Source organism: Phyllostomus discolor, chromosome 12 (genome assembly GCF_004126475.2).
Source record: "Phyllostomus discolor isolate MPI-MPIP mPhyDis1 chromosome 12, mPhyDis1.pri.v3, whole genome shotgun sequence".
In the NCBI taxonomy this organism is placed as follows: Eukaryota; Metazoa; Chordata; class Mammalia; order Chiroptera; family Phyllostomidae; genus Phyllostomus; species Phyllostomus discolor.
Window position 1 is genome coordinate 14,870,004 of NC_040914.2, and position 18,654 is coordinate 14,888,657.

At 47.4% G+C, this 18,654-nt stretch overlaps 1 protein-coding gene across 4 annotated transcripts; it reads left to right on the forward strand.

Annotated features, from left to right (window-relative positions):
• Positions 1–8,536: 8,536 nt before the first annotated feature.
• LOC114511429 (CD177 antigen-like) lies at positions 8,537–17,835 on the forward strand. Of its 4 annotated transcripts, none has more exons than XM_036012367.1 (9): positions 8,537–8,554; positions 10,091–10,231; positions 10,497–10,682; positions 11,346–11,465; positions 11,618–11,734; positions 15,848–15,988; positions 16,648–16,833; positions 16,966–17,097; positions 17,365–17,835. In XM_036012367.1, the coding sequence occupies exons 2-9, from the start codon at positions 10,132–10,134 to the stop codon at positions 17,631–17,633; spliced, it is 1,251 nt and encodes a 416-aa protein (XP_035868260.1). In that variant the 5' UTR covers positions 8,537–8,554; positions 10,091–10,131; the 3' UTR covers positions 17,634–17,835. The 4 variants fall into 4 exon arrangements, with proteins under 4 accessions (XP_035868260.1, XP_035868261.1, XP_035868258.1 ...); XM_036012368.1 differs by lacking the exon at positions 8,537–8,554 and adding an exon at positions 9,918–10,015 and having other exon boundaries at positions 17,590–17,835; XM_036012365.1 differs by lacking the exon at positions 8,537–8,554 and adding an exon at positions 9,919–10,015.
• Positions 17,836–18,654: the final 819 nt, after the last annotated feature.

An 18,654-nucleotide genomic window follows, 5' to 3' on the forward strand; every position in this document is an offset into this window, starting at 1 on the left:
CAGGTTCAGGTTCTGGAGCCTCTCAGGACAGTCACTCGGAGTTCGTGAAAACTTCAAAGACAAAGAATGAGGACAATGACGTCTGGCCTAAGTTCAGGGTCACAGAGGGCACAAAACAGGCTCATCAAGTGCAGGCCTGGCCGATGTGATGGGGACTTGATTGCTTACTGCAGTAGTTGACTTTTATGACAGAATATTTTTAAACTTTCTGTGATCTTGCTCCTTTCAAATGCAGTGAAGCCCTGGCGGATGTGGCTCAGTGGGTTGGGGTGTCATCCCTTAACCAAAGGGTTTCGGTTTTGATTCCCGGTCAAAGCACATATTTAGGTTACAGGTTTGATCCCCTCTTGGGCAACTTATGGAAGTCAAGCAATTGATGTTTCTGTCTCTCTGTTTCTCTCTCTCTCTCTCTTCCTTTCTCTCTAAAGGCAAAGGCAAAATGCCCTTAGTGAAGATAAAAGAAATTCTAAAGTGCAGTGAAAATGTGTGTGGAATGAGAACACTGTTGATGGTTACATCACTGTCAAGGTGTGACCTTTCATGCTGGCACGTCTTCTCAGATTCTGAGAAAAAGGCCACACGGAGGCCACCTGGGCTCCGGAAGGATCTGGGCAGCCAGGTGATGTGCTGTAAATATCAAATCAGAAGGGATGCAGGAGAATTGGAAATATTTATTTTAAAACATGAAGTCAAATAAAGAAAGAAATTGGAAGATATGGCACAGATTGACACTATGAGCAAGATGACAGGGTCAGCTAGTTACGGGTAGGTGATGTCAAAGTAAACCACACATCACACAAATTTAAAGGGGCAGGAAAGACTTTATTCAAGACCATGCAGCAAGGCAGTGAGACTGAACTCAACACCCCCAGAACAGAAGGCTGGGGAGATTTTAAAACAGCAGAAGGAATCACAGGCACCTGCATTTGCCAGTTGGCTTCACACAAAAGTAAGACTTCTCATGAAATCCTGACAAGAGGTTGTCCTACATCTTAGCCATCTTCACAGCCAAGTCGCTTGTGAAGGTCCCCACCCAGTTCGGCTCCTACCCTCCCTCATAGACTGAAACCTAGGGACACCAGGAGTATTACATTTCAAGGTATGTGCCCAGGCCCTTGCTACAGATGTTCCTGGGTCATACAACTGGCAAGAAGCTTTTTAAGAAGACTTATGTATATTTCAAAAAAAGGCAGAGAAAGTATCTGCAATTACAAATTGCAATTACATTTCTAAAGGAAGTTAATGATTTTTTAGTCTGAACAGGACTTTATCTCTTGCCTGTGGATCATGGTAAATTAAATCTCTAGAGAGAAGTGGTTATGGTTTTAATAAAAGACAGGGACTGTAGGAATAGAAGAAAACCACTACTCAGCACAGTAAAGGCCATACATAAAAACCCACAGCTAACACAAAATTTAATGGAGATACACCAAAAATATTACCAAGATCATGAACAAGACAATGATGCTGCTTTCTCCACTTATTCAAAATAGTACCAACTTTGGTACTATTAGTAAAACTTTGGCCAACAATTAGGCAAGAAGATGAAATGAGTTATTCAAATTGGAAAGAAAGAAGAAACATTATCTCTATTAACAGACAGCAAATATTTATATGTCCAAAACTAAATATTCTGCCCTCCACACACACAAAGAAAACACTGACGAATTGAACTAACAAATAAAATGAAGCTGCAAGAGACAAAATCAACATTCAGCATATCTCCATTCTTTGCAACAACAATGAACAATCATAAAATTTAATTAAAAAAACAGCTCCAATTACAACAGCATCAGAAGGGACACAACACTTAGGAACAAACTTAACCAAGGAAATAGAAGATGTATACACTGAGAAACATTTCTGAAAAACAATAAAGAAGAAACAAAAGAATGAAAAGACATCCATGTTCATAGACTGGAAGACCCACAACTATTTACATATTTGATAAAATCCCTATCAAAATCCCAATGACTTTTGGGCAGAATAGAAAAATCTATTCTAGAATACATATGGAATTTTAATGTACCTTCAAATGGTTGCAACAATCTTACAAAAAAAAAGAGTGAAATTGGAAGTCCTATACATCTTAATTTCAAAGCTCACTACAGATCTAAAGTAATGAAAATAGTGTAACACTGGTACAAAACAACTTCCATTCATGAAAAGACAATTAAATTGTTTCAGTAAAGAAGCCAAGCCTGCACAACAGAGAAAGGCCAGTTTTTTAACACATGGTGTTGAACAGCAATATCCACATGCAAACAAATGAAGTGGACCGTAGCCTTATACAGTACACAAAAATTAATTCAAAATGGATTGAAACCTAAAAGTAAAACCTGAAACTATGAAACTCTTAAAATATAGGGAGAAGCATTATTATATTGAATTTGGTAATGATTTTTTTGACTATGACACTAAGGACACAGGCAAAAGAGAAAAATTGGATGTTGTCAAAATGAAAAACTTCTGTTCAAAAGAAAACAATCAACAGAGTAAAAGGTGCCCTGAAAAATGGGGGGAAATAGTTTGCAAATCCTATCTATGTATGATATGATATAAAAGGGTTAATATCCACAATATAAAAAGAACAGCAATAAAACCAAATGACCTGATATAAAAAAACGCTTGAATAGACATTTCTCCAGAGAAGATATACAAAAGGCCACGAAGCCCATGTAAAGATACTGGACATCACCATCATTACAAAAATGCAAATCAAAACTCTCAGGGTCAGAGTTGTTGCTTGTAATGCTGGGTGTGGGTAACTCTGCTGTGCAGGTAACAGAGAGAACATTGCCCTGGGTGGTATCTGTGATTGTTCCAAAGGCTTCTGCAATCAGAGTCGGCACCTCTCACCTCTCAGCCAACTTCAGTGTTCAAAAGGACAAGGCAGGTCTGGGTATCACAAGACAAACACATGAGGACCTGAGCACTCAGAGAACGTAAGTCCTCCAGCTCTGTGTCTGGGACGAAGCACAGACTTTCTCAGCGTCAGTTCAGTGTCAGTGTTTGGTTGTGGAAAGACACAGACTGCGAGTCATAGGCACCCCTGCACTTCTCCTGGTCCCTCATTGACCAGCTGACTGGCCTGGTTGACAAGATATTATTCTTTAAGGCTGCACAGCCCTCCATCACCCAGCTGAGGTGTGTTTCTGTGAGGCACCATTTCCCAGGATGTCCCAGAGACTGGGGTTTGAGCAGAAATAACACATGGGCACCAGGAACCAGCCAGTGTTAATTGACTACTCAGGCTCCTGGGCCAAAACGTGGGTCAGGACTAACCAGTCATTGTGACTGAAATGAGCCAATGAGCCAATAAATGACAGAGCAGAGTCCAAGGAATGATCTAGAATAGAGTGAGGGGAATAGGCAGGAGCTGACTGTGGCAGCAGAACCAGGTGTTCTGCCCAAGGTCATTAAAGTCATTCTCCCTCTGCTGAGGGCAGGTGAGGGCGTGTGCAAGTGCAGAAGGGGTGACAGAGGGCAGGAGTGGCGAGTACACTTGCTGAAATTCTTGCCCTTGTGAACCATTTGTGTTTGGTGGTTATCAGATAAAATATTTTAAAATAAGTTAAAATGTTTGCATATGTGAAACTTATTATTAATACCCCACAGCCTAGACTAACTGCAGGAAGCAGTGCTTCTCTAGAGAGCAGCAAAGGGTCTCAGACAGAGGTCTCAGCTCCTGGGAGGACAGGAAGCCTGTCCGGTGTGGCCTGAATTCAAAGGACTCTACATTCTGGTTCCAGTCTCTGAAGAGATTTTTGATCATTCATTCATTCATTTACCATTTATTTCTTTCTAATTCATCAAAAGCATTTGTTAAGTGTTTGTTACAGGTCAATCACTAAGCTGATTGCAGCTTGTAGAGTGGGGAGGGACATGGGAAAGTCATTTTCTTCATATTTATGACACCATGACACCAACACATTGGGAAACAAAGAAGTGATCTCAAGTCCAGGGCAGGGAGGTGTGGATCAGCCACCTGAGGGGGAGGCCTGGGCATTCCCAGCCCTGACTTCGCAGGTACTTTGCAGGTACTTTGGTTCTGGAGTAAAACCAGATGAAGTCTCCATTTCCTTTCACTCCCCAGGCCAGAATCTCTCCCTCTGAGCTGAAGAAACCTAAGAAGAATGGTTCCGAGCCAGTGGTTGGTCTAGGGAACCACAGATACATAATAAGGTACCCAGTGTAGAGGAGAAGGTAAGGCTGTAAATGCTGACAGACCTGGAAGGACTCTGACCAGCTGCTCATGGTCTGTGTGACTCTGCCTTAGAGACTGTACCACCTAGGTCTCAGTTTCCCCTCAGTGAAGGAGAACAAATATTTTGCTGCCAGGTTGTCAGTGTATTAACTGTGAAATATTCACAGTCTCTGACCTAAATCTTGGGGTAGAAAAGCTGCTCAAATAAGAGGCACCTGTTATTGATTGACTCCAAGAGAGAATCCCCTGAGCTGATCCCTGATGGACAAGGGGCTGCCAGGAGCGTCTTTCCTCCTGTTTCTCCCTGGGGATGCTGACCTTCTTCTGGACTCTCCTATGGCCTTCCTCACAGTCATTTAATGATCCGCAGACATGTAGCTGGTATTGATAAAGATGGATTCTCTAAAGATGCTTCTGGGACAGCATGTGCAAGGAAACAAAAGGATTTTCATCACTGGTGGGGTTCATGGGGACAGGGATGTTCCCGTGTCCTCAAAGCTTCACCCCACAGATTACTTATGAACTAGCCCAAAATGCAACACAGTGATGTTAAAATCCCCATGTGATGCACTAGGAAAGACATAATGTCCCTCATGGAGGAAAACAACTTAAATCAGTCATTAAGCAAAAAATAGACAAACCTAGGATGTGAGACATTACAAGTGGAATCTGCCACAGAGTAGGGACACTTCTAAATTGGAAAAAAAAAGCCCACAGAGACAAGACAAACCAGGGAATTCAGTGTGTGACCCAGGGTTGTCTTCCTGACCAAAAACAAAACAAAACAATGCAAAGGATGTTATTGGCACAGAGGAGGGAAATTGAAAATGTACCAAATATATCACAGTATTGTACCAGTGTAAATTACTGGGGTATGATCCTGGACTTGGGGTTACATGCCACAAGGTCTTTATTCATAAGGGTCTTTATTTTAGTTGCTGAAGCACTTAGCAGTAAGAGTCACAAAATCTACCACTTGTTTTTTTTTATTTAAAAATATTGTAAAACTGTGTGTGAACCAATACAGCAAAATGATAACCACTGGTGGATCTAAGGATATGAGTGTCCTTGCATCTTTTTGGTAGGTTGGATATTTTTGTAAATAAAAACACTAGGGAACAAAGAGAAATTACCCTTTGAAGGGAAGGTGGACCTTCTGGACCCTCCATAGGCCTCCTGTGTGGACAGGGCCCTGTGTGAGATCTTGCTCAGGACTTGGAGATGAGAAGATAGATGGGGCCATTCACTACCCAGGAAGATCAGAGCAGTGACAGAGGTAGGGGCTGGACCTGGGGAAACCCCAAGGAGAAGTACTTGCTCCTTGAGTCACTAAGGAAGTCTACGGCAGTCTCAGGGAGAAGTGTGTTTGCTGGAGAGAAGTATGGAGGCAACCCCACAGAAATGCTAAAAGGTCTGACTTTGTCATCTGTAGGTAAATCCTGAGAGCAAATTCTGGCCTGACCCAGCCTTCTGCTACCTGGTGAGCCCAGTGGCCAGTAAAGGAGGAGAAAGCAGAATGAGTTTGACAGAGTGTGAGCTGAGGGGCCCACATCTGACTCCCTTAGACACAGCCTGACCTAGAGTCCTTGGCTGGCATCTTTCCCTCTGTCAGTGTCTGGATCCTCTTCTCAATATAACAGGGAGCTGTTGCCATTTTTGTACCCAATGAAAAGGAAAGAAAGGAAAGAAAGCTGTCCTGGCATCGCTGAGTGAATTCATTAGAGCTGTTATCTATGGCACTCCATACAGCTGGTAATATAAGGTAGTGTTTGTCCTTGTTAGTATTTCTGTTCTTGTGATGAAGTTGGTAGTACTCGAAATTCTCAGAAGATCCCTACACAGGTGTCATGGTTAGGAGCCAGCCCCTGGGGTCATGTCCTCAGCCCTGGAGTGGATATACCATATCCTATCCACATGCCCTTGTCCAGCTGGCTTGGGCTGACAGTACCTCAGAGCTGCTTCTTCTCTCAAGAATCAACCTCACTCAGAGGGAGCTAGTAACCACACACCCTTCACTCCTTCCACATGGGGGCAGACCTTGTCCAATGGCTCACTGGAATGGGGGTGTACAAGGGTGGTGTTATTTCACGGCTGGTCCAGCTCTGTGGTGATATGTGTGTGGGATTGAACTAATGTGTGATTCCAGCTCAGACCCCTCTGTCCTCAGTCTCCCTGCCTTCCCAGCCTGCTTCCCTCACTCCCCTTCTCTTGAAAATGCTCCCTCAGGAAAGCACTTGAAGAAGCATCTCTGTCTCAGGCCCTGCTTCTAGAACATCTGTCTCAAGGAAAACACTTCCTTGTCATGTCATGTGATAGAAATCCTACTTCCGACAACAAATACATCACCAAATTAAATTTGTGTGGTTTAACATAATAGATTTTTCTTTCTCAGTTGCAACATGTCTACTTGGTGGAGTGTTTTGGGAAAGGGAGGTGTGCTCTCCCCTGCTCATATTCTCAGGGACTGAGGCTGATCAAGGCTGTGCCATAATCTGACTGTGGCTCCGAGGTCACCCTTGAAAGCCACATAGATGGGAGAAGTCACTCCTCTTCTTAATCACTGAGGCTCAGAATTGACACCCATCATTTCTGCTCTCATTCCATTGGTAGAAAATAGTCACATGGTCCACCTACAGGCAATGGAGACTGAGATGTGTATTCCCTAGCTGGACAGTCATCACTTAGTAAGCGCTCTACACCCTGAAGGGGGCAAAGATCATTGATGGGTAGTTATCTCTGTCATACTGCATGAGCTTAAGCAGTATTTTTTTATTTTATTTCCCTGGACTTAAGTTTCTTTACATATGTAACTGGGCAATCAATAAGATCCCTCTCATAGTTGTGGGCATGAATCAATGAGTTGAAATACACAAAGTGGTTGGACTAGGACTTGGACAGAGTAAAGGCTCATAATATTACCTATTTTTTATCAGTTGCAAAGAGTCCACTTTGCTACATAGAGATAATCCTCCATCCATGATGTGCAGATAATCATTACACCAAGTGACAGAGGAGAAGGAAGTTCAGAGAAGGGAAGTGAAAATCCTGAGATTCCATAGTCAGGGGCAAGCAGAAACAGCCCAGGTAGCCAACAGAATTTTACACCAAGAACTGTCAGACTTTTTGCTAAACAGTGCCACACACAGACTTTGCATTTGCCGTCTGAAAGATTCAGGATCCTATAGGGAACCAGTCTGCATGGCAATGGCGAATATAACTCAGCCCTGGTTTGGAAAACCAACAGGCACAAATCAGCACATAGGAGCCCAGGCCCACAGATCAGCTTTCCCATTGGGAGCCAGGCCTGCATTATATCTAGGCTGCTTGGAGGCTTGCTTTTGCTAAGACTACATCACCCTGAGTTAAGACAACAGATGCTTAATGTATATGTTTGAAGTAATGCCCTAAAGTCTGTGCTCAGCCATTCCAAGGATGGAGTGTAACCAGATCAATCACTTTTATCCTTCCTTTGCATTTGCAACATTCTTTTCTTTGTTATCTGTAAGAAGTAATCACCTAAAGCAAACCTGAGCATAATAAATGAGGACCTTTCTGGATGTAATGCTCCCAGAAAAGCAATAAAAGCTTGTCCAGGCAAGGGTCAGGGTGCTCTCTAACTCAGAGTGGCCATGCTGTCCCTTTTCTCCACAGGAATTCTGCAGTCCATGTGATTTTGTTTGTCACACCCACAACACTATGGACACCACTGGCTGGAGTCCACATCAGGATCCCAGAAAGGTTGCCGTAATGTCCTGACTTAGTCTACCTGGCCAGACCCCTACCACCCTTTCCCCTCCTGTCTTCTAGCACACTCCCTTTAGCCATGGCACTCTAGCCCTGCTTTCTTTCTAAACCTCAAAAAATCCAAGCTTGATTCCACCTTAGGACCTTGCAAATGTTCTCCCCTCTGCCTAGAATACTTTACTCACCTGTCTTTCCATGGCAAGCTCTTTCTTTTTACTCTGCCCTCAGCTCAATGTTCACCTCCTCAGGGAGCCCCCCCTTCCCGCTCACAGTTCAGTCACTTACTTTCACATCACTTGCCCAACACCCAGGACCATCTAAGATTCTTTTGTGCTCATTTATTTGTTTGATGTCTGTCTCTCTTCTTAGGCTGTGAGCTCCAAAAAGCAGGACCCTCATTCTTGTTGGTTTTCTTGTATCCCCAGCAACTGGGAGAGTGCCTGGCACAAATTTCAGCCTTAGTAAATATTTGTTCACTAAAACAAGAAATTAATGGATGACCTGTTACCCTATGTGTCCCTTTACCCACCTTCTCCTGTTTTTCCAGGGACCCTGCTTCAGGCCACACACAGCTTCAGAGGGCTCCATTCACACAGCAACAATGTGAATCGGTGGGAAGGAGATGGTGTTTGAAAAGTGCACAGCCTACACGAGTATAATGCCATCTTTTCCTCCTCTTCATTCTTTCATTCATTCACTCAGCCTCTAACTCAATCAGTAAATATCTACTGAGCATCCATGATATGCCAGTTAGTGGTGCAAACTCAGTGGGACATAGGACTCACACTGGTGTCTGTGTGGCACATCTGAAAGTTGAAAACAAAATAAAAACAAAATATATAAAAATGTAAAAAATATACACACCATTGCGAGTTACACATTCACTTATCTTTCTCCTCTACTGTTGTTCTCACCCTTTCTTTTCTCCTTTTTTAGCCTCTGCACTCACTGACAGATGCTGCATATCCTTTCCAGCCTCCCTCCTACCCAGTGAGCTAGAACTGATTAGTACATGCCAGTGAAACCTATTGTTAATTATTTAGGATTTGGCAAGGTCATCTTGTTAATCTGTTGGTGGCTTCAAAATCAGATGTGGTGAGAGAATTCGCACCTCATTAACAGGCCAACATTATGAGGCAGGGTTTGTTGATGCTGTTTTTCTGAAAAGCTGTGTTTTTAGCACATCACTGTTCCCATCTGTTTCTACCAGAGAAACTTTGCTTTGTCAAGGAATATCCTAGTTCTTCCACAGCCATTACTCTCCCTGTTATACTTCAACTCCCTCCTGGGCTACAGGAACAGGAGCTCTCAGCCTGTGTTGTGCTGGTAGGGAGAAAAAAGAAGGAGAATAAGAATCAGAATCAGAAGGAGGAGAATAAAACCATGAAGAAGATCATGGAAAGGGGAATAAAAAGGAAAGCCATACTGGAAGGAATGAGAAAGAAAAGAGAGGTATATATCTGTGAGAGGCAGAGGTTAGGGTAGAAAATCAATAGGGACCGGCCAAGACCCACCACTAATGTCCTCACAAGCAGTTGGGCCATTTTCCCAACTGGGGCCAGAAGGTGGCCTGGTTGCCTGGACAAATGAAGAAACTGTCTTCACAAACTATCCTGTAACAAGGAGGGGATGGAGACCTGCACAGCTGGGCTCAGGAGGAAAAAAAGGCTGTGGATCTGGACCAGTGGAGGCTTGGGGTCAGGGTGCCTCAATTTTTAAGTGTTCAGGGGTCTGGGTTCTGGTCTCTTGGGTCTGAGTAAGGAGGAAGATTGGACTTCTGGGTCTGAGAGAGAAGGGGGCTGGGAGGCTGGACTCTTGGGTCATAAGGAAGAGGAAGGACTCAGGTTTCTTGGCCTTTTAGCTTGTGAGACTCAGAGGATGGGCCCAGGCCAACTTTGGCAAGGTCATCCACTCCGCACCCTTTCCTGGCTGCCTTGGGCAAGGACAGGTATAAAAGGACTCAGTTTCCTGGGAGAAAGAGCAGCAGCGGGAGAGTTGTAGCAGCCTTGACCATGAGCCCTGCCCTGCTGCCAGCCCTCCTAGGCCTCACCCTTGTGCTGCCCCGTGAGTGAAGACCCCAACTTGGGAGGGGATTTCCCGGGAGGATGGACTAAGATGGATTTGCTGTTCTCCTCCCAGGAGTGCAGGCTCTGACCTGTCAGTCGGGGACACTGCTGTCTATGAAGAATGTAACAGAACTGCCTTTTCAGTGGACAGCAGATAAGAAGACCTGCAGTGAGGGCTGGGGTTGCCAAGACACACTAATGCTTCTTGAGAATGGTAAGACGGACCCCATACACCCCAGGCATGACCAGCACTCTCACATGTGCAGGGATCTCCCTCCTCCTCCTGACCAGTCCTGCCTGCTTTTGGTGTGGGCACTCAGGAGACCCCCTCCCTCACACCAGAAGCTGTCCCCTTCTTCATAGGAGGAAGCCTTGGGAGCCCAGGTGCCTCCTCTCCAGCCTCTCATCCCAGCTACAGACCCTCCATCTAGGAACCTGGACTCCTGATCCTCACCTGGCCTGACCCCTCTGTCATCCAGGACCCCAAGTGCTCCTAGTGTTCACCAAGGGCTGTACCCAGGAGGAAGATCAAGAGGCCCGTGTCACCCAGCACCGGACAGGCCCTGGCATCTCCATTGTCTCCTATACCCATGTGTGTCGCCACAAGGACTTCTGCAATGACCTCTCCACCACACTCCCTCTCTGGTCCCCGCCCCCTCCTTCAGGTGAGACAAGGAGGGAGAAGAGGAAGAGGAGAGAAGAGGGGTTGTGGGGAGGAGGGGAGCACAGAAGGACTGTTCTCTCAGACCCCTCCTGGCCACCCGGCCTGTCCATAGTCCCCAGGACTCCCTCCCCTGGCCCAGCTTCCTCTCACAGTCCTGGGGCAGCAAACCAGACTGCACCTCAGACTCTGGTGACGGTCTGAACCTGGGCTGTACTCCCTTTTCTCTACTGTTGGGCTTGGTTCACTCATGTTTCATTTAGGGTTTTGGCATTTCCTATTCCAAAGTGAACTTGGCCATAACTTTTCACTAATCTCATGTGTGTCCTAAACTGAGTTTTGGGGTGCTGATCTGCCTTCTCTTTCTTTTGGGCATCCTGTAGGCTGTGTAGTGGACGTGTGGGTGAACACTGCCCTGGTTCCTCCCAGGGCACCCCTTCTGTATCAGTTCCTGGTGTCCCTCCCAGATCTCATGCCACCCCTTGCTGTCTCTCCAGCCACATGACACCAATTCCCTGCACCCCAGGCCTATATGAGAGAAACCTGAGCAGGGCAAGTCTGGGAAGACTGAGGAGGTTAATTCTAGGGTCAGCAAATAGGACTGGGTAAAAGGCAGATTCAAATATGGAGGCAGTTCAGTCTTCCCTTCTTCCCTCTCACCTCCCAGTCCCAGGGTCCGTGCGGTGCCCAGTCTGCTTGTCTAAGGAAGGCTGTGAATCTGCGACAGAGGTGACCTGCCCTGTCGGGCACTCACACTGCTACAACGGGATCCTCGACCTCAGGGGAGGTGAGCTGGGACACAGGGTTCTTGTAGGCACTGAAGGAAGGGAGGGCAGGTAAAACCTGAGACTTGGAGGAGGGTGGTTCTGGCTTCTCAGGGTTGGATGGTCCCAGTGGTGGCATCTCATCCTCTCTCACTCTCCTGACCCCTTCCCACAGGGGGCATCAGCAGCAAACTGAGAGTCCAGGGATGCATGTCCCAAGCAGCCTGCAACCTGCTTAATGAGACTCGGGAGATCGGGTCCTTGTCTGTGAGTGAAAACTGTGGTGCTGACGGTGAGTCCCATGCCCTGAAGACAAAGCCACGACCAGCCCTGAAGCCTTAGGATACAATGACTCTTGTGAAAGTCCTGTATCCAACACATCCCACCAACACTAGCACCCACAAGTGATTAGTTTATTCCTCACTCAGGCAAGCTTCATGTGAGGGATTGTCATGATAGGTTCTTTGGGATGAAGGTGCTCATAGGAGGCTTCCATTTGAAGGGGAGAGGGTGTGTGGTCCAGGGGACAGATATAGGACAGGAACTCACTGGTGGGTGTTTTAAATGACACCAAGAGTAGTCAACTAAGTGACAGCAGACAGTCCATGTGGGAGGAAGCGGGGAAAAAGGTCAAGTGGAATGCAAGGCTGGCTGGCTGCTTTGGATTCTGCTTTATCCACTGGATGCAGAAGGGAGTGCAGAATGCCTGGTTCTCATGCTGAGAGTGACTCATTACCTTTAGTTCTATGTCCCCACACTCTTAACCTTGGGAAGCCTTGGGTCTCTCACCTCTTCTCAACCACCCTACCTCCCCCATCCTCATTTATCCCCCACCCATGGTACCAGAGCACCCCAGCAGCTGTGCTGTAGAGGAAGTAAGGTCAGAGAAAACTGAGGGTTCTTCAGCTGTTTTAGTGACAGCATAAGCCAAGCAGGGACATTGGAAGTGTCCCCACTCACCCATATAAACACAGCCCAGCCATGCCTAGGCAGACTGACAATGGCCTATAGTGTCTCAATGAGGAGCACAGGAGTCAGGGAGGGAAGTGGAGATTTGGCAGAGTGGGAAGAGAGCCTTCTTTATCCGAACTTCAGTTTCCTCAATGCCCACAGCACCCAGCCCTTCAAGTTTCAAGGAGAACATTGAATGGATTCAGCAAACAGTCCTCTGTGCTTGGATCCCTCTGGCTAGACTGGGAGTGTTGAGTACGGCGTCTGGATGTCACCAACAACAATGTTTCCAGCCTGAGGCAGCACAAGGGCTAGCACAGGATGAAAAGTCAGTTTTCAGATTTCCAAGGTCTCCCATGGGGACTGCAGAGGACTCAGACCCTGACCCTGTCCCTGCCCTAAAGAACATCCAGGACAAGGAGATCAGACATCACAGATGCAGGTGGTCACAGGGCTGTGGTGAAGGGGCCTGGTAGAGCTGTGAGGAGGAAAATAGTAATGTCCTGGGGGTGGGGTGTCAGGGAGGTCTTCACAGAGGAGACAACCTGTGAGCTATGCCTTCAAGATTAGCTGCAGTTTATTAGTAGAAGAGGAAGAGGACATAAACAAGCAGAGGAAACAGCATGTGTATAGGCCTGGAGATAGAAATAAGCCTGCTTTTTTCAGAAAGGGAGGCAGCTGGGACTTTCAGGAGGTGATTATCAGTTTTTCAGGTAGACAGAGTGGGTATGGGAGTTCAGAAGAGGTAATCCAAGCAAAAGGATCAGTGGTGCAAGGCCAGGGAGGCCAGACCTGATCTGGAGCCTGTCTTGGGAATGGATATTGGTGCTGGAGTGGGGAGGGAGGGTGGGGGAAGGATTAGCATTTCTCCTGGAACCAAGGGAAACATGAAAAAGTATTGACCACATAAGAATAGTCTGAGTCTCCCTTTTTGGTCAATTCTGTTTAGTTGTCTGGCCCTCGTCTCTGGGACTAGGAAACATTCTTAATCCAGAAGGCATTCCTGAAACAAATCAAACGTAATCCATGCAGCACACCATACCACACAGATACACACACAATACACACTACAGGAATAACCAGACTCACAGTACTACATGGACATGACACATCACATACTACACTCATGCCTTTTTATACCTTTTAACACACACCACAGACCTCATATACCACACACAACACACAACACACAGACCACACAACACATCACATGCCACATACACCACACATATACTAAACACAGTCACAAAAAACTGATGCCATGCTGCACCTGTCCAAAAAATGCATTCATCATACCCACATACCACACATACTACACAAACCATGCAAACATATCATATACATGTCACACACCTCATACACCCCCATACACTTCCCCATATACCATACACAGATGCTACACAAACCACACACATGCCACATAAAACACAGCTACCATGCCACAAATGAATATTCCTAATGCATAAACTTTTTCTGTTAGCTTTCAATATTGGAGTTAGATCTTAGGGGATGTGTTTGCCTTCCCTGGTTCGGTTCACTTCAGCAGTTTAACAAACATTTATTGAGCGACAGTAAGACCAGGCATCAGAAGCTGGGGTAAAACAAGATGTCATGGAGGAAAAGGGCCATTCCAGGGTGACAGACAGCTACTGGGAAGACCTGGGGCTGGGGAAAGGCTGGGTGCAAGAGCACAGGTTGCCCAAAACAGGCCATGGCAGGAGTCCATTGAAGTAGAACAAAGGCTTGGACTGTGAGTGGCCTTGACTGCCGCTGACCCTTAGGAATTGGGCTGTGGTGCCAGTGAGGGTGGTGGGTCTGCACCGTCAGGAGGAGAAAAGCAGCTAAGAGCCTCGGTGTCAACCGGGGAGATGTGGGTTCCCGTCTGGGTTGTGCCACTGCACCAGCTTTGGGGGATCACCATCTCTATGAGCCTCTTTCACCAAATTCAAGAAGGAGTGGGTGATTCCATACAGTCAGGAGCAGAGGGGCACACGTGAAGGCCCTGGGGTGGGTGGGGGCCTGCTGGGGGTTCAAAAAAGAGCTCAGAGACCAGTGTAGCTTCAGAAGTGTGTTCAAAAGAGAGCAGAGCAGGACATGTGGATGGAGAGGCAGGGTCTTTGGGGCCAAAGAGAAAATTTAATATGAGTGTGTTGGGGAACTATTCAAATCTTCTAAGCAGAGGAGTGACATGAATCAATCAACCTTTTATGGGGATTCTACTGGTTTCTGAGTAAGAAATAGATGAAGTGGGAGGTGTGTGTGGGGTGGAGACCTCCAGGAAAACTCAGGAAGAAGCAAGTGAGAGCCAATAGGGTCTTGGACAGTGGTGGAAGCACCAGAGGTGGTGAGAAATGGCCAGGGTCAGGAGTCATTTTGCAGCTTAAGCCAACAGGATATCCTGATGGGTGCAACAGGGGGTGTAAGTCATAGAGATTGTTAAGAATGACAGCAATGTTCTCAACTGGAGCAACTGCAAGTCAGGATCTGCTGCTGACTAATATGTGGAGGATGGGGGAGGGGAGAGTGGGGCCAGGCTGGGAGCAGGGCAGCAGGAGCCATGGTGTTGTGGTCTGTGAAGAGAGGGAATGAGCAGTCCTCCTTCATGAGGCTGTTGGGAAGGTTAAACATGTTGGTGGAATCTGTTATCAGCCCTGGAATTCATGCATCACACGATACATCCCTGCTGGTGATGGGATAGCTGTTAAGTGACGATCTAGGCTCCTGGGTTTCACACTGGACTCCTGAGGACCTCAGAGGCCTAGGTAGCTGAGCACAGTCATCAAACCCTGTCTTCTCAATCACTAGCCCCATGGAACCCAGCTCAGCTAATTAGTGGTGGGACATGGGGAAATCTACTTCACCGCTCCTCTGCCTGTTTTCCATCTTGAAAATGGGGAGTGGTAAATAACACCACCTACTTTGGTGGTCACTGTGAGAAAACGAGGTAACCCAGATGAGAGAGAGCCTTGGGAACCTTAGATGGGCTACTCCATGGAAAGTAGTCACCACAGTGAGGCACATGGTAAATGCTCAGTACACACACTAGGCATTGGAGGAACTTTGTTTGGGACATAGGGTTTCTCAGTTAAAAGACTGACAAGGGTGTCAGTCTACACTCCTTGTTATCCAGATGAGGACCTTGAGCGTCAGTGACGGAAGCAGAGATGGCTCAGGTTAAGAAAGATCCATCTTTCTCTGCCACACCCCAGGGGAGGAGCAGCCTTCAAGGGTGTTGAGCAAGGTTTCTGCAGATGCTGGAGCAGAAGTGGTGGTGTAAGGAATGGGGGCAGGCATACACGTCAAAGGTCCCTTCTCCACCTGAGATGAAATGACTGTGTCCAGGTTACCTGAGTGTGACTGAAGAACATGATCACCTTCCCAAATACAGCATCTGGAGGGGGAGACATGGCTTGTTCCTGGGCTGACACAAATGCTGGCGATTTCTTCTTTCCAGCTTCTCGGACCTGTCAACAGGGGGGCACGCATCAGATTAAACCAAACCTGGCTAAGGAACCCATGGAATGGAATGCATTTATGAATGTGACATGTGATTTGGAGGAGGTGTGCCAGGAGACTCTTCTGCTCATAGATGTAGGTGCGTGAGCTGTGCACCAGGGCAGAACTGCTGCACAGCATCCTGGGTCTCCCATCCTGAATTCTGTCCCCTGAACTTCTTGCCTGATTCCAAGGCCTGGAATTCTATACCTCATTCTTCCTCTTTCTGTACCTTGCTGTCCCCTTCATACATTGGGGACTAGCTTCTGGCAGTAATGTTACTTACTGTGCTGGGACTTCATGGGGATATATCCGATGGTCCATGCAGGTCTGAGAACAGAGCTGGTGCACAGCAACTCCAATGATATTGAGATTTGCTGAGCACACATTTTGTGCCAGGCTCTGTAGATATCATTGGGTCTGCCTTCCTGCAGCTCTATGCACCAGTGGGGAAATAGAAAATCCAGAAGAGAAAGGAAATCAGGAGAGTAGGTGAAGACTGGAATTTGAAAAAGCGAAATCAGGGAAGGCTCTACTGAGGTGATATTTGAGCAAGAACTGAGAGGGGGCAGAGCTGGGGGAGGACCCAGGCTCAGGCTCTAGTCTTGGCCCTGCCTGCAACCACCCCAGGCTCTTGTACTCAGGGAACCTACGTTCACCCTCTGCCAGCTAAGCATCCAGGAATCCCTGGCTCCAGTCTCCCTCAGAGCCTCACCTGCCACCATCCAGCTGTCACTATCCCCGCCCCCCGCCCCACAGGACCCATATCACTCATTGTGGGGAGCAAAGGCTGCATCAAGACTGAGACACAGAATTCCCAGGCTGTCTCCATCCACTCGGGGCCCCCTGGAATTCTCATCGCCTCCTACACCCATTTCTGCTCTTCCAATGGGTGCAACAGTGCCAGAAGTACCAGTGTCCTGCTGAACTCTCTACCTCATCCAGGTAGGGGATCCAGGGAGATGGGAGAGAAAAGGGACATGGGGAGATGGTGCCCCAGAGACAAGAATCTCTGGGCTCAAGGTGCCTGAAGCTTGGTGCAATGATGTGCACCCCAACCTTCTTTCTGCTCCCCAGCTGCCCCTGTCCCAGGAGACTTGCAGTGTCCCACATGCGTGCAGCTTGGTGGATTCTGTACAGGCTCTGGAAATGTCACATGCCCTAAGGGTACCACTGGTTGTTATAAAGGTTACATCGGTCTCGAAGGAGGTAAGTGCTGAAGGCCAGGTCCCAAGGATGAAGGCGCTGGGGGCCTGGATTCATTGATGCTGTAGTGGGAGGGTGTTTGAGACCTTGGCTCTTGGGCTCAAGGGTGAGGGTGTTGGGGACCCATATTTCTAGATGTGAGGGCAGGGAGGCCTAAGAGCCTGATCTCCTGGTCTGAGGAGGGAGGTATTAGGGTCTGGGACTCCCGGGTCTTAGGAATTTAAGTGTGCACCACTTTGAGACCCTTCTGACTCAGTCTTCACTTTCTAGGTGGGCTGACCTCTGCACTTAGCATTCAGGGCTGCATGGTCCAACCTTCCAACTCCTTGTTGAACCACACCAACATGATTGGGCCGTTCCACACAGTTGAGTTCCCTGAGGTTGTCAATAAAGATCGCCAAAGTGGAGCTGCTCCTAAAGATCTCCCAAATGGGGCTGCTCCTGCCCCCTACCTGGCTTGGGTGGTAGGGCTGGGACTGTCTCTAGCCCTTTGGTGTGGGATGACCACCCTGCTCACTCTATTTCCCTGTGATTCTTAGCCTTGGCTGACCCCTAAACCAAACCCTCCTCTGATCTCATAGCCAAACACTGGGTTATTTTACCATCTTCTCCATGAATTCTCAACCACACACATTGTGACCTGGGAGCAACATATAGAAGGGAGCAGATGAGCTGGCCCTGTGGGAGCTGGACACTCCAACAGTGGCCACATGTGTCTGATGAATAAAGGCATTATCTTTTTTCCCAGTGCTGGGATTTCTCTATGGGAGGGGAGGGCAGGGCTCACAGAGATCTGGGGTGGGAAGAAGAGGAATCCGAAGAGAGATTCACTGTGTCAGGCCCATCCTTCACTGGTCTGGTGCATGTCTCCATCCCAGCTGGGCGGTAGCAGAGCCTTCGGGGGTCTCCAGCTGTAGGTATTTGGTCATCACCATGACCTGGAAGGTGAAGGTGCACTTTGACCAACAAGGCTTCTACTTTGGAGTCAGGATCCCTGCACAAACAGGAGCCTAATCCCACCTGAGTCACTTGATATATGGGTTTGTATGAAGTGGGAAAATAAGAGGGTGTGCACAGTTTCCTGAGGCTGATGTCACAGGTTCTGTTACCATCCTAGGTGAGAGTTTCAGGCATCTCCTTTTAAAGGACTCCACACACAGACTTATTCAGACTCATTCCCTCTGAGCCCCAGCACTGAGGCAGCAGCTTGAAGGATACCAGTGGCATACAGGGAGAAACTGAAATGTCTGGCATCAGTGTGAGATCTAGGGGACAGCTTGTCCCTGACAGAACTGCAGGCAGTGGCCATTGTTCCTTTTCTGAGCCCTCTCTCACACAGAGCCACAGAGTAATGGCACCATATCTGAGGCTCCATCAATCTGATTCAGGCAGTTCGCCCTGTCCTGGTGATTAACTAAGGCTTCAACCCATCCAACTTAGGGGACCACCCAAGCTGGTAACAGTAGCTTTTCCATGTGAAGGGCTGGGCTAGGTACAGGCTTCAGAACTACCTAAATCCACTCAGACAAGCAACAGCTGAACCCAGTCCCTGTACCTCTC